The 25,648-nt window shown below is 40.0% G+C and overlaps 1 protein-coding gene across 2 annotated transcripts in view; it reads left to right on the plus strand.

Moving 5' to 3' along the window:
• Positions 1–200: 200 nt before the first annotated feature.
• The window catches only part of fhit (fragile histidine triad diadenosine triphosphatase), a 177,771-nt gene continuing 152,323 nt past the window's right edge, over positions 201–25,648 (plus strand). Inside the window, exons 1-3 of one of the 2 annotated variants that reach the window (XM_086041914.1) lie at positions 201–252; positions 367–428; positions 17,852–17,975. In XM_086041914.1, the coding sequence (XP_085898040.1) occupies positions 17,870–17,975 (106 nt within the window). In that variant the 5' untranslated portion in view covers positions 201–252; positions 367–428; positions 17,852–17,869. Of the gene's footprint in view, positions 429–17,851; positions 17,976–25,648 lie in introns of both variants that reach the window. The other variant, XM_086041913.1, reaches the window with a different exon arrangement.

The raw sequence follows: 25,648 nt of genomic DNA on the forward strand, positions 1-25,648 counted from the left end.
TCAACATTTAAAAAGATATTTTAGTAACTCCTATCCTCGTATTGCATATCTTACAGATCACTGTAGTTGTTCTGAGTAAAACGTCTTTCTACAGCTTTAATTCTCGATTATGCATTAGAGTACAAGCAGCAAATAGTTGTTGTGAATAAGTAAATGAGATAAAATGGCTACATTTAAAATAATCATTTGTGACTTTGTGTGTTAACACAGAAGCTGTCAAATGAGTTTGAAGTTGGCAAGGTCAAAGTCAAGGTATGGAGAAGATGGTCAGGGCATGACCTCAAGCTGAATATTAATGCTGCTTCTCCCCTGCTTGGAGTGTTTCACGTCAAAAATCACATCCTTAGCCCCTTCTCCTCCCATTAGCAAGTGTGTGACGTGCTGACTGCCAACTCACTCACTGCGCCGCCTCAAATTCATCCTCTCAGGTATCCAGCAAGCACACTACACATTGGAACTGCATCTGAAATGATTTGTGCTTCGAATTTATTTGGCTTTTCACAAGTTTTAACGAAGCTATTTTGATGATTATACATGTGTGTATGTATATGTATGTATGTATACACATACATATATATATATGTATATATGTGTGTATATATGTATATGTGTATATATATGTATATATATATATATGTATATATATATATATACATATATACATATATATATATATATATATATATATATATATACATATACATATATATACACATATATATATATATACTGTATGTATATAAAAATCAAACAATTAAAATAATGTGCGCAACTGTGTGCATGCCATCTTGTATTTGAGGATGCCCGGAACTGGCAAACCTGTGTTCCGCTACCAGGGTTTCTTGGTGGTGCAAAACTCACCCTATCTCATTTGTCACCTTTAGGTCCATGAGCAAATAAGAGTTTCTACTCCTACTATAAATTCCATTGAAAATATGAAACTATAATGAGTTGTTGTAGTTCTGAAATGAAATGAAATTGAGTCACTGAAATGCTTTCCTGATAAACTATGGTATAATTTTTCATTTTAGCAGTCTAGAGTCTGGCCTGTTGAAAAGGGAAGTTATACAGTTCAACTATAAAATGATCTTGGGAACTTTAGGAGGGGTGACAGGTTGGAAACAAATTCAGAAAAGCATACCCTTGTTCGATAAAGTATCTCTGTGAATATGTGAATGTATCTACCAAGAGACTCTGTACTGTATTTGATGTGACGTAAGAAAAAAACAAATGAAGACTGATCCAACATGATAGAGGCTCCCTCGTATATTCTGCCTCTTTCTCTATTCCTGTGAGATATTTTCTTTGTTTTCTCCCTGGGTGACCTCTTTCTGTCACTCCATTCAACCTTTTTAATTACTCTTGCTGTGAGCCACCCAGTGCCTCCCTTTCACCTCTGGGAGTCTGTGAAAGGGGAACAGAATGTTAAGGGAATGCTGGGCCGGATGGCAGGCAAGAGGCTCATCAGCGAGACTGGGGCTGTAGTTATTTAAGGTCTTCGGAACTCATCTGCAGCACTGCAATCTCATCTGGTTTCCCTGCCGGCTGGATTGCTAGTGTCATGATAAATAGTTTTCTTTCAGTCCATTCCTATACCGAATTGTCTTAGCAGCGTCACAGAAAGCCTGGCAAAAGAGGCAATAAGAACAAGATTATTTTGTAATCTAATCTGAAATAATTTCCTTACTTAACCAGTTTCAGTTGTCTTCAATTTGACATGAAATTTGGCATTCGAGAAAACAAGGAGGACTGCTTTATTTATTTATTTTTTCCATTTTACCAAATAACTAAAGCAAACATAGAAAGGTATATAGTAATATACCTGCAGTATATACACACACACAAGGACAAAGGCACATCTTTTAATAAACAAAAAATAGTTTGAAATAACTTGAAATTGACAAAGTTAACCCATTCATTCCGGGAGCGTGTTACTCTACCATGAGAGCCAGAAGCGCTGTTGCGTATTTCTACTTTTACAGCCGGAAAAGCGGATACATAATTTTCTTTTTTTTAACAAATTATCTGTGTCTTAGCCAATGAAATGCATCAGAATATACACATGAGGATTTCCCGTAGTTATTTTGAGCATTAATGGCCGATGCAGACTATCGCGGTTGTCAGGTTCACACCAAGTGAGACATTAGTAAACAACCCACACAATGAGGAGAGAAGACACTCAACACAATATTGTCTTTTTACTTGCAAGGAGAGCGCAGGGAAATGTACGATTCCAGTTCCTAAAATCCTCTGCCTGACTCCTGCTCCTCCTCTCTTTTTATTTTCTTAAGAGTCCCTGATTACAAAAGTGTTCCAGCCTAAGGGAAAGGGGAGCAAAAGCAGCTGGAACACTCCGAATTCGTTTTGACTAGGTGTGTGTGTGGGTGTGTGGGGGTGTGTGGGTGTGTGTGTAGTTATCATACATGTGTGAAAACAAAGCACACCAAGCAAGCTGGGCCTAGATGAGAACAAAGCTAAAGCGAAACAGTTCTTCCTACAAAGCTAACAAGGCTAATCATCAAACCGCTATCGTTCATAATACAAATGTGAGACAAAGGCATCATAACACATGGATCATTATATACATTGTTATTCTTACATTCCCATCTGTTTTTCTTACATTTGCACCCTTCATTGTTGTTGTTATATTCTGTCCCAAGGACTCAGCGTCTTACCACGGAATGCTCTTCGATAAGGTCATTGTTCCTATTTTGCGGCTGTGTCCTTCTCACATTCCACTTTCTTCACAAGCAACTTCGGCTTACATGATTAAAACAAGTTTATAATGTTGAATAGATACCTTACAATAATTATAAGGGTAAATATGGTATAACCTATGAACAATTATTCTATCAGCGGTGAAGTGACATAGTGATATAGACCAGTGTTTTTCAAACTCTGTGCCGCGGCACACCGGTGTGCCGAAATATTGTCAGGTGTGCCGTGGGAAATTATCTAATTTGTGTGCCTGTGCGGTCTAGTTCCTGGCAGCGTAATCATGTCTTTACTACATTGTAGTACGCTTCCATACCAGCAGGTAGCAGCAGCAGGTAGCTAATTGTCTTTGTTTAGACACAAGCGAATTAGTGACGCATGCTTATCCAAACAGGCCCATGTTTCACACTAAGTATCAATATGAAACATAAAATACTTTGTGTTTATTTAATTCATATTCAAGATGTTATATTATAATGTCATATTTTTTTGAAAATGCTTATATAAACAATATAACACTTATATTGTTAAAATAAGCTTTTTTTTTCACAATTTCAGCTGGTGGTGTGCCGCGGGATTTTTTCAATGAAAAAAATGTGCCTTGACTCAAAAAAGTTTGAAAAACACTGATATAGACGACATGCTTGTGGACTTTAACCCAGTGGAACCAGTCGATCATGATATATGGTTAAGACATGTTTGTCGACAATGATAATATGGACGGCTTTGTAACAGAATAGAGGATGTTAAATGTAAAGTAATGTAAATAATTTGTAACAGCTGCAGCTGTTATGAAATATAAATAGTTGCATTATATTACTCATTTTTTTAAATTATAAATAGTGCTTCTCTCACACAGACACGTTATTTTTACATTTTTGATTGAAACAGTAAATAATAAACTCAGGCCTGTGTGCAAGCCACGTTTAACCATGTTTCAGCTCCTTCCACAATCCACAGTTGCTCAATAGGATTCAGATCAGCGCTCATAAAAGGCCACTTTTCTTTTTTCACTATTCTTTTGTGTTTTTAGTTGTGTGTCTTGGGTCATCATTTAGTTTGAATACCCGTGACATGAGGATGGGACAACGCTAAGTGACACAACATTTATTTTTAGAATACCGTGATAGTTTTAAGATTTCGTTGCATGCTGCACGGATAAAAGACACTCAGGGTTTTTTTTCTCATTTCTTTATTTGAACATAGTGTTGAGGCTCAAACTGTGAATAATGTCACAATGATTCACAACAATATTAAATACATGTTTTAGGAATAAAATCTGTGCCTCATTTTTTGATGAGCACTACTACAGAACTGTATTTAATATTGGTTATTTTGGTGGTACTTGGACGACTAGGTAGTTTTTGTGGTGGTGGGAGGTAAAATGTTTGAGGACTGGCAAAGAGGCTTTTGAGAAACAATGGCCTAGAGGCTTTATACAAAGACATTATAGCCATATTTCACACACATCTTATTTAATTAGTCACTTTTCCGAACACTCTGTTCTTTGTATACTTTGGATATCATCAACTCATCCAAAGCTTCCAATCATGGGCAGAGATGAATTCTGCACATTTTTATCATGTTGAGTGCATCAACCCTTTCTTGATGTACAGTATATGGGAACTGCCATATTGTTCAGGAATATCTTCAGCTTCCCCTTGCAGACTCTATATCCAAGCAGTTTATTAAATGTATCTTTAACTAAATACATATACAGGCAGCCACTGGAAATGGTATCATTCTTTTGCGATACAAACAACCATCGTTAAGAAGGCGCCTTGCAGAGATGCCTCTGTCGGTCAACAAGTCGCTGGGTGGAAACTCCCTCATTAATAGTCCATTATGGGTTAAAAGATAGGGCGCTACCTCTGCAGTCATGGATGACTTTGTTTTTGTTTGTTGCTGGTGATATCATGGAGTCTTGTAGGAATGGATGAAAGGACGGTATTGAGGTGGGGATAGATGGTGTTGTAAGCCACCTCCTCCACATTGACCTAGATGGCTTCTCTCACTCCCCTTTCAAACTACCTGTCTTCTCTGTCAAGAATACATATATACATATATGTATAATATATATATATATATATATGTGTATATGTGTGTATATATATATATATATATATGTGTATATGTGTGTATATATATATATATACATATGTGTATATATACATATGTGTATATATATATATATATATATATATATATATATATATATATATATATATATATATATATATATATATATATATATATATATATATATATATATATATATATACCGTAATGGCCCGAATATAAGACGGCCCCCTATTTTTCAAGACTCAAGTTCGAGAAAAGTTTTTTGAACACCAAATTAATTTTTATACAGAAAATAATTACAGTACATATGAAACAAATTATTATAACAATATATTTGAGAGAAAAGGCATGTTATTTTGCCTCATTCAAATCTCAACATTTAAATATGTAAACTAAAGTGCAATCACATTCCTAAATGAATGGCTTCTGGTTTTTGAAATGATCAAACAACAAAATTGCAATAATTGCATTAACCATCCGGCACGGTGGTCGACTGGTTAGCACGTCCGCCTCACAGTTCAGAGGTCATGGGTTCGATCCCGGCTCTGGCCTCCCTGTGTGGAGTTTGCATGTTCTCCCCGTGCCTGCGTGGGTTTTCTCCGGGCACTCCGGTTTCCTCCCACATTCCAAAAACATGCATGGTAAGTTGATTGGATACTCTAAATTGGCCCTAGGTGTGATTGTGAGTGCGGATGTTTGTCTCTGTGTGCCCTGCGATTGGCTGGCAACCAGTTCAGGGTGTCCCCCGCCTACTGCCCAAAGACAGCTGGGATAGGCTCCAGCGCGCCCCGCGACCCTTGTGAGGAGAAGCGGTACAGATAATGGATGGATGGATGGATGGCATTAACCATCAAAGTGAAGTCTAACTAACTGTAGTCTTGAAACAAATCTGAATAAGGAAAAACATTGCAATAAAATAATGCAAACTGGTTTAACTTGAGAGTAGCTGAGATCTATCATGACAGAACATTACTCCTCTCAAACAATTATCTGCCTCGCTGTGCTCAGTGTCGCTGTCCTTAATCCCATCCTCTGGCTCCTCCCATAGCACGTCATCCTCACGTGACAGGGGTTGCTTTGGCCTGTGGAGTCAAGTTTACCATTCGCTTCAATGATATCTGGTGCCCAGATGCCCAGCTCTGCTAACTAGTTGCCATTACTTTATTCAGCATAAAAATAAATAAATCTTGGATTCAATTGTGTGTTTCCCCTTTTCCCTTTCCTCTGGAACTTAGGTGACTTGATGTGTATTGATGCAAAATTGCATATTATAACACATTCCACTGTATGTCAATTATTAGGTCAATTATAAATGTTATCAATTGTATTTATTTATTGTTGCTTTAAGTTGCCTACATGCATGTGCATTATAAATTGATTCACTTTTGGAGTGATTTCCAAACATGGAACATCAAAAACCATCAGCTCTAAACATGCACTCCATGTTTCCCCCATTACTCCCTGGCAGGAAGTGGCCCTGTTGGTCCCTCATCTTAGTTAATGGTGGCTGAGTGGCTCTCAGGCCTCTCATATAATGACCTGTAATGCATAAAAACTCACCCCCTGGGTAATTTTCTGCCTCTCTTAATCCTAATGTACATTTCCGAGTCCCTTCCAAATGTGTCATTAACCCCAAAGTGAAATAACAGAAAAACAAACTTTGCAGAGGTAGAAATGATCAAATTGCGGATAGCAGGCTAGTTGTGATTAATCTTTCTTGTTAGAGACAGACTAAAATACAATACGTATGCAAAAACAAATGATTGTTAGGGTATTAAACTAAAAACTTGCTATTTGTTCAGCTACGTGATACACTGTTGTAATGCTTTATTACTCATTACTGTATGTAATGAGTTAACAATACTGCATACATAACTGAACACTTCCAGTCATTACATCCTGATAGTAAGGAGAGAGAAGTGCATGAAAGTTCAGGGTTAACTGATAATGTTGTGCTTCAGTATTGTTGATGTTCACATTTAAAAAAATATATTTTTTTAATTCTATGACGACCAAGTAAGCTACGTGTCAAGCGTGGGTCCAGTTCTATTGGTAACGCTTGTGCAATAAAAAATGGCAGCCATTACAAATGTCATGCAATCTACCAATACTACCTTTGCGATCGACTGGTAGATCGCAATCGACGTATTGAGCACCCCCGATCTAGATCCCAAGGTAGAAAAGCAGTCCCAATGCTTAACAGTTGGGATGAGGTTTTGAGGGTGGCGTGTTGTGCCTTAAAAAAGAAAGAAATCTTCAGAAATACCCTGTTTGTTCTTTCCAAACAACTTTGCTTTCATCTGTCCACACAATAGATTGCCAGTAACGCAATGAAACATCCAGGCGGTCTTTTGCAAACTTCATACCCAGAGCTGTTTTTCTTTTTTTGGACATCATTGGCTTTCTCCACGTTGTTCTCCAATGGTTCATGGATTATAGATTTGTCTTTAATTTTTTTTTCGTCACCTGATTGAGCATTCTTTGCTGTGCTTTTGCAGTCATCTGTAGAGGACGGCCACCCCTAGGAAGAAAAGCAACAGTGCTAAACTTTATCAATTAAGAGAAAATGTCTTACTGAAGAACATCAATACTTTGAGATGCTTTTGTGGCCCCTTCAACAGTAGCTCCTTGCTCCATTTTGCTCTTTTTTGTGAGACATGGTTCACATAGGGCAATGCTTCTTGAGTAAAGAATTCAACAAACAAATACGTGTTTTTATAGTGTAGGGCAGCTTTAACCATCACTTCAATATTTCATTGCATTTATGGCACTCTATCTGACTCCTGACTGATTATCTCTTGGAGTAGTCAATACCCTAGGGGTTCACATACTTTTCGCCACCCTTCACTGTAAATGTTTAGTTGTGTCCAATAAAACCATGAAAAAAAACACAGTAATTGCTTGTGTTGGATTAGTTTAAGATGAGTCTTTGTCTGTGATGTCTGTTTTTGTGACTTAAGTGTAGATGAAATTAATGATTAAATGTTGAATGTAGGCGGCACGGTGGTCAACTGGTTAGCAGTTCAGAGGTCGTGGGTTCGATCCCGGCTCCGGCCTCCCTGTGTGGAGTTTGCATGTTCTCCCCGTGCCTGTGTGGGTTTCCTCCGGGTACTCCGGTTTCCTCCCACATTCCAAAAACATGCATGGTAAGTTGATTGGACACTCTAAATTGCCCCTAGGTGTGATTGTGAGTGTGTTTGTTTGTTTGTCTCTGTGTGCCCTGCGTTTGGCTGGCAACCAATTCAAGGTGTCCCCCGCCTACTGCTCGAAGACAGCTGGGATAGGCTCCAGCACGCCCGCGACCCTTGTGAGGAGAAGCGGTATAGATAATGGATGGATGGATGTTGAATGTTGATGAATGATTAAATGAAGTTTGAATGGAAACTCGATCTTGCCTCTCTGTGTTGTCTTAAAGCAACACTGTGTCATGTCAGTTTTTGTTGATTATGGCGCGCCATGTGGACAAAAGCGTTTTGACAAAAGTCAACCACATTTCCTATGCACACCAGCGGGTAGTGTTGTGAAATCCTGAGCTCTCGCTGGCCTGCAAGTTGGACTGAATTGCATTTCTATTTCCAGTGGCTGTGTGAAAGATGAATAGCGACGAGGTAATTAATCTAATTTGGTTTGAACAATAGTTTTGTTTTTTGTTTGTTTTGGGGCTTCCGCCATGTCACCAGTAATAGCGTGTAGACGTTCGAGTTCATTATAGCGAAAGAAGGAAATGAGTATGCCGTAAAGCAATTCAGGACATTTGTATTTTTTTTGTGCCAGGGTTGCTTCCATCCTCCTCAAAGTTGCTTAGTGCAAATAAAATCGATACCGACCCCTCCCCCAGGGCAATACAAAAGTCCCATTCAACTACTCGTAAGTCAATGTTTCATCAAAAGAGTTGTGAAAAGGTTTTATTCGGGTCGATTTCCTGCCCAGTGCTGCTTTAATGCCCTGAGAATGAAATGCCCTTGATGAATGAGAATATTCAATGGGATGGTTACGATTGCTAAAGTCTGCCCTCTGGAATGGATAATGTTCGACTTTATGAGTTTCACAATAAGCAAAGCTCTTTTTTCACCGTAGTAATTGTAGCTCAAAGTGCTATTTCAAGTTGTCTCATAGTACCTTTTTGAAGTTCCCCATGGCAGCCTGAATGACCAGAGCTCTGTGAGGGGGCTGTAATCACACCTCTGAAGTGGACTCGACTCAGTTGTCATTTTGAGTTTGAAGAATCTGCCCTCATGTGAACTATCCTTATGCAGCCTCTATCAAAAGCAGCTGCATTTTGCAAAAATCTCTAAAAACATGGCGTTAATTAAGTGACTGTTACTTAGATTTGTAGATGTCCATTTACAAATCTTATGTAAAAATGTCATATTCCTCGGGTCTCACTTATCAAAGAGTGTGTAGGATTCAAACTAAAAGTGTACGTACACAAAAAAATACAAAAATGGCGAAACGAAAAAAAATATTACTTATCAAACCGTGCGTACGTACACACACCTGTAGAACAATTTCCCTTGCTAAGCCGCTGAACTTGGGAGCCCGAATATTCCACCCTCTAGATGGCCAAATCTGTCCATATATGGTCAGTTCAATAGAAGTACCCAGCTTCTTTCATTTTAAGCAGCTGGCTAAAATAAATGGTCTTTCACTTGTATAGCGCTTTTCCACCTATTAAAGTGATCAGAGAGCCGACTATTAAAGCAACTATTAAAGTGATCAGAGAGTTATTTTTCAATAACAAGCTCAATTTATGTTTTTTGTTTTGTTTTTTTTATCAGGAAAATTATATTAGCTTGCATTTTAACTTTATCGATTTGTTTTGGAGAAATCAGTACAAAACTAACGTGTTCAGGAACGCCTACAATTAATGAGCAATTTGACCACACCCCCACCCATCTCTCCATGCCTTGTGTGACGTCATGATAGGGACCGATTACATTTTGTCATTCAAAGTCATTGTAAATAACGTCGCTAATATTGTCAAAATAACGGGGATCAATCAGCCCCAATATATGTGGACATCTTAACTTAGTCCCACTTCAACCTCTGAAAACATGACAAAACGATTAGCCTTTCCATGTCTGACCAAAAAGAACAAGAAATGAGCAGCCTACATGCAGCTGTGGTGCACTTGTCACATACGTTAATTCATGTCGCCTAGATACTCAAACACATTGCGTTCCGAGAAGCTTTTTCGTGAGTTGAATTGCTCATAGGTTGTTATAGATTACAGTTAGTGTTAGCTTGACTTACTTTTTCTCCGAGGGCCACCCCTGTGCCGCCTATCCAAAAATGAGTTGCGTTAAATGGCCATACTCAGCTGAAATGACGGCCTCACTCAAAGTCCGGTGCTCTTAAATCTTTCCAAGTCCAACTTTGACATTTCAACAGGCCGACCTCCATGGCTTGTGTATATCCGAAATTGACGCACACGGGCCGGCCCACTCGCACAGCGAGGACTGGCTGGACAGAATTAAAACACTCGCCGCAACGAGACCTCCTCTGTAAGAAAACACGGTGCTCCTAGCTCGCTGACCGGTCGTGGCAAACACCACTGAAGGTGGACACGGAGCTTTTTGGCTATCTAGTAGTGTTGGGTCGTTCTCGAACGATTCGTTCAAAAAGAACAAATCTTTTCAGTGAACGTGAGTGAATGGATCACTTCCTCAAGTGTTTCGTTTATTTATTTATTTTTTATATACCTTTACTCAAGCAAAGAACAGGTACTGTCAGATTCCGCTTACCTCCAGGATCATCGGGAAAATCCTGACCGACTACTCCGTTCAATGGGTCAAATCTCCGCCTAACCCTTGCCCTCACTAACGCGGTCACGCAAGGGGACTTGAGCGCTTTAAGCCGGTGTCGAGATGAATTCACCTAGGTTTACTATCTGCCTTTTGTTTTACGTAGTCAATCCGATCCACCGGCGCTCATTCATTCTTAATGAGTAACCACACAGAATTAAGAATTAATAATACGACTGCTACGATTTTACACCAGCTTCAATTTTTGAATCGTTCACATTTGGTATTGACCTATAAATTTAACGGTCTTTATTAAGACCATACGGGTTTTTTTTGTGTTGAACCGGAGTAAATTATTTAATTAATTTCACAAATGGTTACAGACCTATTATCCCTAAGGTCGTAGCCGTACATTCAATATAGAGGTTGAGTGGTCAATATGAATTAAATCATAAGAATGACAAAAATAGGTTTAAATACATTTAAAGGATTTATTTTGACAATAAGGATTCAAATAAACATTGATTAACAATCAACACAAAGCATCTTCAAAGAATTGTCTACTCTACCATAAAAGCTAAACTTGATCATTCTTTCATTCACGCCACATTGATGTCACATTACAACATTCAAGAAAATAAAAGCAATAATCATATTAAAATGAAAAATAACAATTGCACTGTTAATAACAGTAATCAGCTCATGATACTGTATGATCACTTCCAACTGTTGGTTTTATTCTGGGCATAATTTTCTTTATTATGATCATTGTAATCTTTGTCAGGTACTTGCAAAGATATTGTAAAGACATTGACTTTGGTATGTGTATGCTAAACTAAGGGATTTACTTGAGCTGGCGTGTTTACAGTATCCAATTAGCTATGTCACCATGTAGTGGCCAATTTTGGAAGTGCACTTTAAGGCTTTTTACTTCCTGAGGCTTAGATCATCAATTAAACCGTACCATCACTTCACTCAACATGGCGCTCCATTCGACAGTACATAACATCATGATTTGTTCTTTTCTCCGTTCATTTGAGCTCAGCCATGCGCATGTTGTAAATCTTTTTATGGATTTTATGAACATACTCTCCACATTACTGGCGTTCACGAAGGAATCAGTGACGTAACTTCCCGTTCACCAACGAGTCAGTGAGTGAACGTACTGTGTTTCCCATTCATGTACAATTTAGTGAGTGAGCGTCCTGCCATTTCCCGTTCACCAACGATTCAATGAGTGTACTTTACTGCCATTCTCGTTCATACATTATAGCTGCAACGTTTTTATTTGTAATATTAATAATAATACAAACACACAAATTACAATTACTGCAACATTAGGGTGAGCACAATATATATATATTTTTTTTCAAACTCACTCCGTCCGTGCCGGAGGAGAGGTGGCGTGTTTGTGTATGTGTGGGGAGGGGTGGGGGGAGCTAACGATTCAGTGAACGAATCTTTTAATCAGTTCTTTTTGATGAAATGATTCTAATGATTCAGGTCACTGAGAAGAACTGTCATGCCCATCACTACTGCAAACCAGTTTGCATTTTATATATAAAAAAAAAAATTCAAACTGGTTTAACTTGAGAGTAGCTGAGATCTATCATGACAGAACATTACTCCTCATCGACAATTATCTGCCTCGCTGTGCTCAGTGTCGCTGTCCTTAATCCCATCCTCTGGCTCCTCCCATAGCACGTCATCCTCACGTCACAGGGGTTGCTTTGGCCTTCGAAGTCAAGTTCAGCATTCGCTTTAATGATATCTGGCGCGGCGGAACGTTGGTCGACTGGTTAGCACGTCCGTCTCACAGTTCAAAGGTTGTGGGTTCGATCCCGGCTCCGTCCTCCCTGTGTGGGGTTTGCATGTTCTGCCCGTGCCTGTGTGGGTTTTCTCCGGGTACTCCGGTTTCCTCCCACATTCCAAAAACATGCATGGTAAGTTGATTGGACTCTCTAAATTGCCCCTAGGTGTGATTGTGAGTGCGGATGTTTGTCTCTGTGTGCCCTGCGATTGGCTGGTAACCAATTCAGGGTGTCCCCCGCCTACTGCCCGAAGACAGCTGGGATAGGCTCCAGCACGCCTCGCGACCCTTGTGAGGATAAGCGGAATCGATAATGGATGGATGGATGGATGGATGGATATTTGGCGCCATCAAGCGTCGTGAATGGGTATAATCTCTAGACCTTGAATGTAAGACGACCCCCACTTTTTCAGTCATATTTCAATGGAAAAAATACTGTCTTATATTCGGGCCAATACGGTATATATATATCTACACACATATACACACACACACAGTATAGTATATCGTCTATGTCATGTGAAAAACACTTATCTCCATTTTTTTTTTCATTTTCTTATTTTTACATGAATTATGTTTCCGCGTTACAGACATTGCATTACAGTGAAAATTAAAAAAGTTTCCAAAATTGGAGATAATTGTTTTTCACAGGATAGCTATGACATAGACTGTATATATTAGCAGTGGCGATTACTCTTGCTCTGAGATTGCAAGGGACGCTCACTGTCCTCTTAAAGCTCCGCCGCCTCAGTGGGAAAAAAACATTCATGTACATTTTATTGACTAAATATGCGCTAGAATAACTTCATCTTAGTATCCCTGATGGTGTCGTGGTACTCTCGCCTGACTTGTGTTCCGGCAGCGTGGGATCAGTAGCCGCTCAGTGATGGTGTGTGTGGTTGTTTGGCCCTTTGTGTACCCTGCGACTGCACTTGCGACCAGTTCACGCTGTAGCATATGAATACATCCCGAAATGATCAAACAATTCATGACAAATGTAAATACTTATTTAATTATGTCTGTATTTATTTCATTTTGGCATGCTTGTCCAGATGGCATTTAGTTTCACCATGCTAATAGTCAGTTTTGCTGTCTTTGAACATTCACGGCCCTCTCACAGAAGCAGTGTGGGAATTCACTGGAGGACTTGGTTCGTTTTTAGCATTTCTCAGAGATACCATTGAAAGGGTGGCGCTTAAGTTTCTTAGATTAGATTTATATGACCTTGGAGAGCGTTTGCTGTCTTAATGAACATCATCGGTATTCATCCATGGTGGGGCTTAACTAGATTGATCTATGGTTGATTCCCTTGGTTTTTGTGCTAAGATCAGTGCATTTCAACTCGGGCCTTCCAAGGCTACTGGATGGATTGATGGACTTTGAAGTTAGGCTTTATTTTACAGAGAACCCAACTCTCTGTTAAGTCTTCCCACATGTACATCACAAACCTCCTTATCCTCTTGAGTGCCAATGTGAAGTCCAACAGGGATCCCTGGGTGCTGCTGTTGGTTAGAGACTGACAACTGCATTTTTTTACCTTTTCAACCTTTATTTATTTGGGAAAGGGCAGTTTGGTGAAAGCTCTCTTTTACAGTGACACTAAAGTCTAAACAAATAATTCATTTTGCTTTGCTTTTCAGCTCCCATGTGAAACTTGAAAATATAATTACTGCACTTAGGCAAAAAGTAGTTGGGGTGTTTTAGTCAACAACAGATGGGAGGAGATGTCTATTAGCAGTGCTGGGCATTCCATGACGAGGGCAGAGCGGTCCGTCCCTCCGTCTCGGACGGATGCCCATTTTAGGGACAGAGGACGGGGGGCGACCCATTTTAAAATAAGACGGGATGGACTAAGCAAGGGCGGAGGTGGATTTTAGTTCGCTCCGGAAGCGGAGGGGAAACCTGAAAGTCAATCAGCAACCTGAAAGGCTGACCAATGGAAATGCTCCCTGGACTTGGTGTCTGCGCCCATCCGTTCAGAGACTGACCTTGCTCACATCCACTGCATTGACATATAAACAATGACTGCTGTTAAATAAGGCAGTTACATTACAACTCTCGACTTGCTCACTTCGTCTCCTTACACACATACAAAGTGTGGTGGCAAGCGGTTCGTCAAACCGTTAACGCAGAAGTGGGTGCCCATAATGTACGCGGATTTGAATAGTAAATTAGCTAGCTAATGAGCTTTAAATAAACCTCTACCGTTAGCATCCCCCCCGTGGCGTCATGCACGAACGCTTTTTAAAAAAAAATGTTTACTGGGGAATGGGGGCGGACGTAAGGACGGAATTCCTTTAAAAGGATGAGTATGGCCGGGGTCGGAGGATGATCATTTTTATGAATAACGACGGAGGGACGAGGCCGGAAGGGTACTCAGGTCGCAAACGGAGGACGGAGAACGGACCAGAAAAAAAGGGTCAAGTGCCCAGCTCTGTCTATTAGTGTTTTTTTGTATTCATATTGTAGTGAGGTAGTGTGATTTAGTCAACTATGGGGGAAGCATCAATTGGTGTTCTTTTGTAATCATATTGAAGACTAGTGCTGGTATATTACAGTTTGTCTAGTTTATACACACTATGGAGAAAATATAAGTAACATTTATCATGCAATTTTGAATTTAGTATTGATAAATTCATTGCCAACATGGGGTGGCAAAACATTTGGTAAAGGTGGGAGCTGCCACTCCTTGCCACCGTGTAAAACCGCCTATGTTCTTAACGGCTGATTAGTGTCCTTTCTGTCCGTCCTGCTTTTTGCCCTCGATTTCTCTGGTTAATGCTTTTTTCCCGGAGATGGTGTGCTGACAACATGCATTTTGATAGTGATTCACATACACAACCAAATGAGAGCTCTCAAACATCCCTAACACAAGAAGGGAGAGCTCCCCTGATAAGATTTCCTTGCAAGCATTCCCGGTGATAATGGGCTTAATACAGGATATACTGTAAATACATGTTGACAGTTAGCCGTGGGTCATCTAAAATCATGAGGATATTTCCTTTTTCCCTTCAATAATAAACTTTGCTGAGTCAACTCAAAACACGATTCAGACTGGCATAGTCCATATCACTGGAATTTCACACATCACACCGCCATATAATACATTGATGCATACACAACCATCGTCATATGTGTGAGGATGAGTGGGTAAGTGTTTTTTTTTTTTTTTTCAAGCCACACAACATATTCAGCCATATTCTGTAACGCTTAACTTTACTATGGCCGTGCATGGACAAATTTGTACAGAACAACACACGCATGATCGGCCGATTCAACATGTAGAATCGGGTCGGGCTGTCGGGAAATGATCACTGTGATTGGCTGTTAGCTAGTGAATCAGGGCACTGGACCAGAACGGGAAGTGACAAACGGTGAAAATCTAAGCTTTTACTCAAGAATTAAATCAAATTTGCTCATTTTTCACATCTCCTCTATGGACATAATGGCTGGCTGGACAGAAAAGCGAAAAAAAAAAAAATAAGGCAGCCGTTATTCAACATCCCCGTGAAAGGCCACGCTGATCGAGTGATGCAAGGCAAGCTATTGGAAGCTATTGAGAAAACAGCTGGTTATACCAGGTAGAGTTTATTTTTATACAGTACTTGAGTTTATTTTCCATACAGAAACCGTTCATATTTGTTTGGTAAATAATATACTAACTCCGATGACATGGAGGGTGAGGGGTGTACTACTTCTCACGCATGCATAAAAGGTCCGGAGTAGTTGGCGACTCCGTCGGCTTTTGCAGTGTGTTCTTCAGTCATTTTTCGGACCTACGTGCCGACTTCTAGGCCGACGTGACAGTTGGCCACGAAGGCCGACGTCAGGTCGGTGTGTAGAGGCCTTAGCACACGCACGCACGTAAACACAACAAACACATTTGTTGTAGCATAAAATTATTTAGCACTAAAGCACAGTTGAAGTACAATGTGAATTTAATTATTTATAATGTATTGCTTACTTTGTTAATATTGATGGCTGTCAGTAAGAAAAAAAAACTACACTTTCTACATCATTTTGTATTGAGATTCTGTTTTTCTATAAAAAAAAAAAAAAAAAGGTTAGTTTTCACTGAACCAATAGTAATGTTGTTATCGAGATATCTGGCTAAAATACTGAGATATTATATTTTTGCAGTATCGCGCAGCACTAACTTACAACACGTGTGTGCGTGTGTGTGTATATATGTATATTTATATATATATATAGAGAGAGAGAGAGAGAGAGAGAGAGAGAGAGAGAGAGAGAGAGAGAGAGAGAGAGAGAGAGAGAGAGAGAGAGAGAGAGAGAGAGAGAGAGAGAGAGAGAGAGAGAGAGAGAGAGAGAGAGAGAGAGAGAGAGAGAGAGAGAGAGAGAGAGAGAGAGTTTTTGCATCCAAATTACTATTCTGCACTTCATTAATGTATATTGAATAGTAAAACTGAGACTCAACAAGATATCTTTCAAAGAAAGTAAGAAAACGTTACCTACGCGGGTAGTATGGAGGTCTAGGGAAGCTCTGTGCTACTTATGCAGAAGACGCTAACTAGCAACAGCTTCGCCTGGTTACTCATTAAACACATTGCGGAGTCACTCCTAAGTCAGTAGTCATCTCTTGTAGTGACAAAGAAGCTACATTTCAAACAATTATTGGAACTGTGTTAAAGCTGAGAACCAGAGCTGGGCATCGTCTATCCATCTATAATAGGGGTTGGCAACCCGCGGCTCCGTAAACGCATGGGGCTCTTTCATCCTTATGTTGCTGCTCTGCGTGGCTTGGGAAAATAGATTGTAAGTGTCCGATTAATGTGTATGTTATTTGCCTCAAAAACATGCATCATGTCTTTTTGGTAAGTCAAAGTTTTTGGACACTCTCATATAGGGTCCTATATTGGATACCTACTGTTTTTTTTTTTTTGCAATGCGACCGCTGTCTGAACCTCCAGGTCGCATACATCCGACATTGACGTCAGGAGCCCAAAATGCGCTCTGCGCGGGCGGAGGGGTCAGTGCTGACATCGACTCTGCAATTGTTTTGAGTAACAGTATTGACTTTATATTTTACTTTAATTTAATCCCATTTAAAAAAATGAAGCATAAAGTGGACGATTATGGTGATAGTCGTAATTCAGCCGCGGCTCAATCGGCTCATATTTTACACGCGGTTATGACGTAACGTCATCTTTAGTGATGTCTCCATGAAATGAGATTGAAAAAGCCTCGCCTCATCATTTCCCCCAAATACTGTATTTCTACCTCCCACAGAATTGCTCCACTGTCAATTAATTTCTTGACAATTTTCCTCATGTCTTTTTAAAATATTTTAGTCAAATTTCCACATATGGTAACTCACTGCAGAGTGGTCATACACTCAACTGCACTATGAAAAGTAAAACATGTTTTTTTTGGTTTCCTCTGATGGCCACCAGATATACATTCAGTATATGGTAGTGGACAGCATTAGGAGTTGATTCATTACAACATTACTGACCACCTGCTGTCTCTGCATCTGTTCAAGCCTTTCAGTGAGTCTAACATGTCGACCCTGCGCTTTGGACAACACCTTATCAAGGCCTCTGCTGTGTTCCTGCAGACAGAACTGTCCTTTGCTCTCGTCAACAGGAAACCTGTGGTGCCTGGCCGTATCCTTGAACAACTTAGGTGTGAGGTAGGCCTCCTACAAAAGATCAAATGTTATAAAACCTCACAGGTCATGTAGAGTTAAATTGTTGATACGTGAAACATGAATCTATAGTTAGAGCAGAAAACTTACTGATGCCAAGTGTAGCAAATACTGTGCTGTGCTTTACATCAGATTTCTAAAAGTTTGTTGAATCTGAACTCAGAGCATCTTTCTGTTTAAGATGTCCAGCAAGAATACTTTATTTTTCCAACTTCGTAAAATTCATTCATGTCAGTGGTACTGAGAAATGTGGTAAAAACAGTGCACCACACTTCTTATATCTTTTAGGGTATCATGACATTGAACCTTAGATGCATGACTGACTGGAAATCTATAATTTTCCATGAGTTGGGGCTAAAAATGAACTGTATCAGCATCAATGTGTTTTATGCCATTTTGTCTTAGAAGGATAATTTGTTTTATATTAGGTATTACATTTTGGTCCATGCAAGTCCATTATAATGTTTGAGTAGCTTTTAGTTTTAATTTATTGAACACTTGTAACAAGGTCCGTAGTTGCATTCGATTTTCAAGTGGACGGTCAATGCCTCCACCTGGATTATAGTCTGGGTGCTCATTGTCAGATATTTGGGATTTACAGTCCAATGCTGTTGCTTACTCTTTGAATAACATATGTTGAACCTTTTCTGTTTACTACCTTGCATCCATGATACCTTGGATAAGACCTATGGAAAGACGAACTCTTTCAAACCACCATACCTGGGCATTTTACGAGAAATTGAATGTCTGCTATTCGTCATCCGTCTACAGCATAGACACCCTTCCATCATCGTCATTTGCCGTTTTTTCCAGGGAGGAGGGAATAGTACCCGCCTGTAGGCCAGATAGGCCAGTCCGCCTCTGATTTTAAACAGGCTTCCATCAGCGATTCCGACGGCAAACCTCTTTAGCGGGGGTCACCAAGTCCGGTCCTCAAGGCACCTATCCTGCATGTTTTCCATCCCTCCCTGCTGCAACACACCTGTTTCAAATGATCTGTATCGTTTTCAGGCTTCTGAAAAGCTTGCTGATGAGCTGATCATTTCAATCAGGTGTGAAGGGATGAAAAACATGCAGGATAGGTGCCCTTGAGGACCAGACTTGGTGACCCCTGCTCTATAGGAAGTTTAAAGTTGCAGTTCCCATGTCGACCTCTTGGGGCCGGTCTTTGTCCAGCACTGCCAATGTTCGTTGGGGTCTGGCCCTCTGCTGATTGCGATAGGAACCTTCTGACTTACTGTTGGGGAAGCTCCAGAAAGTCTAGTCCAAGCCGAGTTCGAATACACAACATATTGTCTGTAGAGGTTCTCCGGGTGACGAAGTGTTGTTTTGAAGTGAGGCTGGAGCAGACTTGGTGGCAGTCCTGTGTGAATCTTGTGTCCAGCCCTGGAGACGTGGTCCACATGAAAGCATATTCGTTACATCATTATAGACCCACTTATGGATGTTTGGGGTAGTAATACAAAAACAAAAATATTGTAAAATGTAATAAAGTCAAGTTAAAAACTCAAAGGCAGGAATATCAATAATATTCAAGGTAAATAAAAAAGTATATAACTTTACAGTAATTTTCTTGTAATTCTACATGTGTGAATGTAAGCTAAATGTTACCATCGTAGCTCAGTGGAAATGATGTGTACCAAGCGCACAATTTTATTATTTGGATTTATATGGACAAATTTATCAGCGTTACGCAACGGAGGCAACTTGGCTTGCGGGTGTTGGAGGGGGGGCGTTGTGTAATGTAACGTAAGCATACCGTTCAGCCTGTTGTTGTCTCTATTCTATTTTCATTTTAAATTGTTCGCTATTTACATTTTAAATGACATGTCTGTTCTTGGTGTTGGATTTTTCCTTAAAAATTATACTTATACTCCAGTGCGACTTATATATGTTTTTTTCTACTTGATTATGCATTTTATGGCTGGTGCGACTTGTACTCCGGAGCGACGTATAGTCTGGAAAATACGGTACTCACCCACGTTCCCCCTTAACCGCCACCATCCAGATTGTTTTTGCAATAAAATTAAATGCATCGTCTAGTCATCTGGGTTCCTTTATGGTTGTAGCAGGCACGATATCCATTGTTGTCGCTGTCCTGACTTGGAACGTAACTGTTTCAAAACAACTTGTGTCCACGAGTACAGTCAATGTTTATGAACATGGCCGGAGGGTCGCGGCCGGCAGGGTAGCCAGGTCAAGGGTGGAGGGTCGCTGCTGGACCGGTAAAAAAGGGTCAAGTGCCCAGCTCTGTAAATAATATAACAAATATAAATCAATTACATTCTTCACAAAGCCCTCATTGTTGTAGTGCTGCAGTGATGCTTAAGGCAAGCCTCTTTCTCTTAATTAGTACTCTCTCTCTCTCTCTCTCTCTCTCTCTCTCTCTCTCTCTCTCTCTCTCTCTCTCTCTCTCTCTCTCTCTCTCTCTCTCTCTCTCACTCTCTCTCTTGCTGTCTCTCACACATGCACACGCACACATACGTACGCACGTGCACACACAATGTATCCTTTCTCTTGTGGTAAATTTGGTTATTTGACATGTATGGCTTCATAATTAGTATTGGAGAGATGTGGGTGAATGATCTGGACACACCTTCTTATAGTAACCTTAATTGGTTCCGAAAATTCTAGTTCTAATGATAAAATAAATTATTTTAAATGCATTAGTTTTATCTTCATCCCTAAGGGTTGAAGAATGTTCCACTTTCAGTCCCAGTTCTCTGCTGGTGAAGTGACTGTAGATCATAATGACATTTTAACGTGAATATACCTTTGGAACCACAGTTCAGTAACTTCATTTGTTCAAAGCATTGAATTTTTAGAGGGTTTTTTTTTTTTTTACTTTGTCCTTTTTAAATAGGCTAGAATTGTGTATAACCATATAGTACTTAGTTGAAACATAATATTTTAACAGCGAAAATGCAGCAGCATATATTGCTGAATATATATTGCGAAAATGCAGCAGCATATATTGCTGAATCAAAATTAGTTGTCTTCACCCAGAAATGAGTAGGGTTACAATATGTTTGTTTTATAAATGCAATCCATTCCTTCTTTGCTGTGGCTCAACATTTAATTAACCTTATGAATTTTAATGGTTTCGTCACAGACTTTCACAAAAAGTGTTATGCCTCTCTTTCATAAATGTGGGAATGAAATTGCATTAAAACGTTCAAACGGTTAAAAGTATCCTACCTGGCCAGCATTCTTAAACCTGTGATCCTAGAATTGCCCCAGTCTCATGCTCATTTTTCATGGTGGTTTATAAAGTAAAAGAGGACAAGACAGAGAACCACTTTAAGATGATTTCAATAAAATAAAATAAAAAACATACATAATACATTTTCTTCAGGTATATGCTTTTCTGTTTCTCAAGAGGTGTTCACACAAATTTCCTGTACTAGTCCCATTAAATGTATGATTAGTATGTCTATCTTGTTGGTCGAGGGTGGATAAGTGGTTGCAATTAGTACATGCAGAATGATGCCCCTCATTATTCTGTGATCTTATGACACACATTAGCAAATGCTCTGGCATGAATTGCAAGAACAATGTTCTTGTGTCTTGAATTGATAACAATGCAAATGTCAGATCTGTAGTTTGAATGTTTTTCAGATTTTTTTTATCATGTCCCCAAAAAATGAAATATAATAACAAATACATGGCATGTTTTTCTTCAGACATTATTCCCAGCTTCTTGCCTAAGCCTGAAGTCAAATCACAGTAATATTGTGATTACTGTAATTAACAGTAAATGTGTATGCAGCATAAATTACAGGTGCAAATGTGTCTTTGAAACCAGCTACAATTTTTTGGCTATTTTTTATTTTGAGTTGCGCTGGGTGATATGGAGGGGAAAAAAATCATAATATAGGCTATTCTATATCACAATAATGATATATAGCACAATATATTTTCATATATTTTATATAAAAAATTATACAACACACTATGACTGCTTACCTTTTATCACTTAATTTTAAAGTGACATTAAACAGACCTGTATCAAATGAGAAATGTATCCAGTAGGGCTGCTATATAAAATTACCACATGGAAACAGAAGCGAAGTAGCCTACATATTTTTCTGCATAAATATAGGTATCAACCTAAATAAGAGGTGTAACAAATAATGTTTCTGATAGAAATTGATTTAAAGAATAAAAAATAAATAAAACAGGAGCTCTCCTGTAATGTAATTTTGAGAATATTTCTTATGCAGATCTCAAACATTAAAATCAAGACTCAGGACTGCATTGTGAAAATGAATCATATTTGTAATATTATATCATCACTGTCCTGTGAAAAACACTTGTGTCCATTTTTTTCCCCCATTTTTCTCATTTTTATGAATGGTGAATGATGTTTCCGCGTTACAGGCATCGCATTTAAAAATAATATCTAAAATTGGACATATGTGTTTTTCACAGGACAGTGACGATATGCATCCAATATACTGTATCTATCCATTTTCTGAATTGCTTATCCTCGTTATTAATAAACGTTTAATCTTCTAGGCCACCCCTCCCAGTTGACGTACGTGATGCCGTAACATTTCCTGTTTAGCTTTGTCTGTAGCATTATTTTGTATCAATTTCTCCCCAGACACTTATTAAATTGCCTGTTATTTTGCTGATCAATGTTGGATACATTCAGCTTTAACGCGGTTTCAGTGATGACCTCTGCTAAAATTTTACTCAGTCACCCAAGCAGTTAATTCCAGTCTTTCACAAACATTAGGTTATCTTTGCAATTAGCATGGCTTCTCTGTTTTTCCCTCTGTTAATTACTCCTCGTAATACCTTTGTGAGACCGATGTCAGAAGTGTATCTTATTTGCTGTCATGGAGGCTGTGATTACTGATTTAGGAGCAAAACTGCAACATTTTTTGCAGGCAGCAAAGTAGCCAACCAAAGCACGTTCCTAAACTTGTCATAGTTAGCTGCTGCAGCGTTTTGCATTGACCTGCCAACTATACATACAGTGAGCAGCCCAGCTTTCTGATATCTGGACATTATTTTGATCAGAGCAACCTTAGCACCTGCTTGGCATCCCATTACAACTCATAGGCAGAAATAGTCCAAATAAAAAAAAATGCTTAGGGCCCCAGGGAGGCTTGTTACGTGATCTGAGGGGCTCAATCATTTATGTACAGCACCTTGTGCATGGATCCATGCACAAGGTGCACAAGGAGCTTGCATTCTACAACCCAAACAAACAAATCATCATCAGATTGTCTGTGATCAAGGATTTGCTATTTCTTGACCTTTTCCATCTTGTTCATCTCTGATAGGTTTACATCCCCGTCTTGCCTCAGGGCATTGTTTGTTTGGTAGTATGAATTGAGGCGGGTAGTTTACCAAGCCCCTGCAGACATGTCACAGCCTACTTTCATTATCAAAACAACAGGTCCCACAATGACCAGCCAGAGGACGATTAGGTACCTTTTGAGTGACATGGAAAAGACTGGACATGGAAGAATAAAAAGGGATTATCAATGTCTCAATGAGGCGACTGAATCACTGCACCATCTCTGTGTCAATCCAACAATTTATAATTGAGATTTTTTTTTTTTAACAAGAAATATACTTATTGCAGTTTACTCTTGTTGGTTAGGGATAGCAAAACGTTAGCTCCTCGCCACGCAGCGTTAGCGTGTGTCGGCTGTGTGGCTTGAATGTAGCCATTAGCTTGGCTAGCTGTCAGATGAGCTTAGCCAAACGGCAATCGAAGTCACACTTGAAGCCCAACAACAACGACAAGAACAAGCTAGAGGCAGCTGGACGCTAACTCGCGTGGCTAGCCGAGGAGTTAGGAGCTAATATTGCCAACGGAGAGCCAGAGCTAGCAACGTCAGCTAGTACTAGCTCCTTTTTCCATTCTGCAAGCAGAAGTCTGATCTCCGCAGCGGGTCCACTTGTTGGACCCAGGTCGGCAAGTTTCGCTGTCTGCTGATCTCATTCTACCTGCGTTTAATCCTGACTTCCCCAGCCAAAACCATACCACTGCTACGGGCTACGGTAGGAGCCCCCGCGTGTAAGAGCCAGGTGCCGTTCCTGCCCGTGGCTATTATCCTTGCCTGCACGCTAAAGTTTAAAAGCTGCACACACCCTCTAGCCTTTGTACTGGTCTCCTTTTATTTCTCTTTCCCAGCCTTCTTCATATACTCATGCCTCCAAACACCTCATCTAAGTGTGTCAGCTGTTCACACTTGGGAAAAATTGCCCACCTCATCCACATCCTCATTGCAACATCCACCTGGAAAATAAATACAGTATCCTGGACAGGCGTGATCACCCTCTCCTGTCTGTTGACTCCCAGCCCCTGCTTTCATCGCCCCCACATGAGCCCAGTAACCCCCAGCCGCCTCTGCTTCCTCCTCTGGTCATCCCTGAGCCCTTTCTTCATCCTCTGACCCGCCGCTCCGTGCCGGTCTTCACACCGGCACCGTGCCAAGTTCCTCTCTGCGTACACCCCTCATCGCCCGGATCAAATTCCGCTTTGTCATCCACTCCATTTCCATCGTTGACCAAGCCTGAGCCACTACCCACACCTCCTCGTCCTCTGTTTCCCCCAACTACACTGATAGTTGTGATTCCATAATTAGGAATATCCACTTCTTCAATGAAGCCACACACTGTTTTCCTGGAGCCACGGTCCCTGACATATTGGAAAAACTCCCTTGCCTGCTGCAGGCCTTGCCTACCTCCATCCAGAGAGTTATAGTACACGTGGGAACAAATGATACAGCCCTCCAACAGTCCAAGCTCACCAAAGCCGACTTTAATTGTCTTTTAAATTCTTTGGACAGCTGTGGGAAGTCCGTCTTCATTAGTGGTCCACTTCCATCACTTGGTCGTGGCTCAGCTCGTTTTAGCAGAATTCTCAGTTTTCAAACTTGGCTCCAGTCCACCAGTAGGTCCCACAACGTTGTTTTTATTGATAACTTTAACTTGTTTTGTGAACGTTTTTCCTTTCTTAAAATGGATGGCTTCCACCCTAACAAATTAGGCATCCGCATGCTTGTGGCTTATATACAATACGCTGTCCATTCATATCCACGTGACTGACTATTTGCTTGACACATACACCCCTTTCTTCAACTACTCTGTCACCGCTAAACCCCTACTTGGCCCACATTTCACTACAACCCTCAGTTACTAGTTTCCCTAGTCAGTCTATCTCAGGCAGCTCCACACATAGTTTTAAATCTGCAAACAAAGGCAATCACCTCTACATCCCACTCAGTTATCCTCATAACGACTTCCAGCACAAGTTCATTATCACTGCCACTCAGTAAAATCCCATCATTTTGGTCCCAGTACCGTGTAATTTCCCACCACACTAAACAGCATGTTAACCCAGCCAACCTTCGAATATTACCCAAATCCTCCCAACCCACCAGAATTCCCAGCATGAAACTCGCCCTGTTCAACACCCAGTCTCTAAACACCAAAAGTCTCATCCTCCATGAATTCGTCATTAACAATAACCTGGATTTTCTCTGTCTCACTGAAACCTGGCAAAAACCTCTGGAATACTTCAATCTGAATCAAACGACCCCTGTTGGATACTCATACATGGATAAACCACACACTGAATCTTGTATTGGTGGGATTGCTGCTATTCAC

This window comes from Filicampus tigris, chromosome 9, assembly GCF_054856515.1.
Source record: "Filicampus tigris isolate MCC_2025a chromosome 9, RoL_Ftig_1.0, whole genome shotgun sequence".
NCBI classification, from domain to species: Eukaryota; Metazoa; Chordata; class Actinopteri; order Syngnathiformes; family Syngnathidae; genus Filicampus; species Filicampus tigris.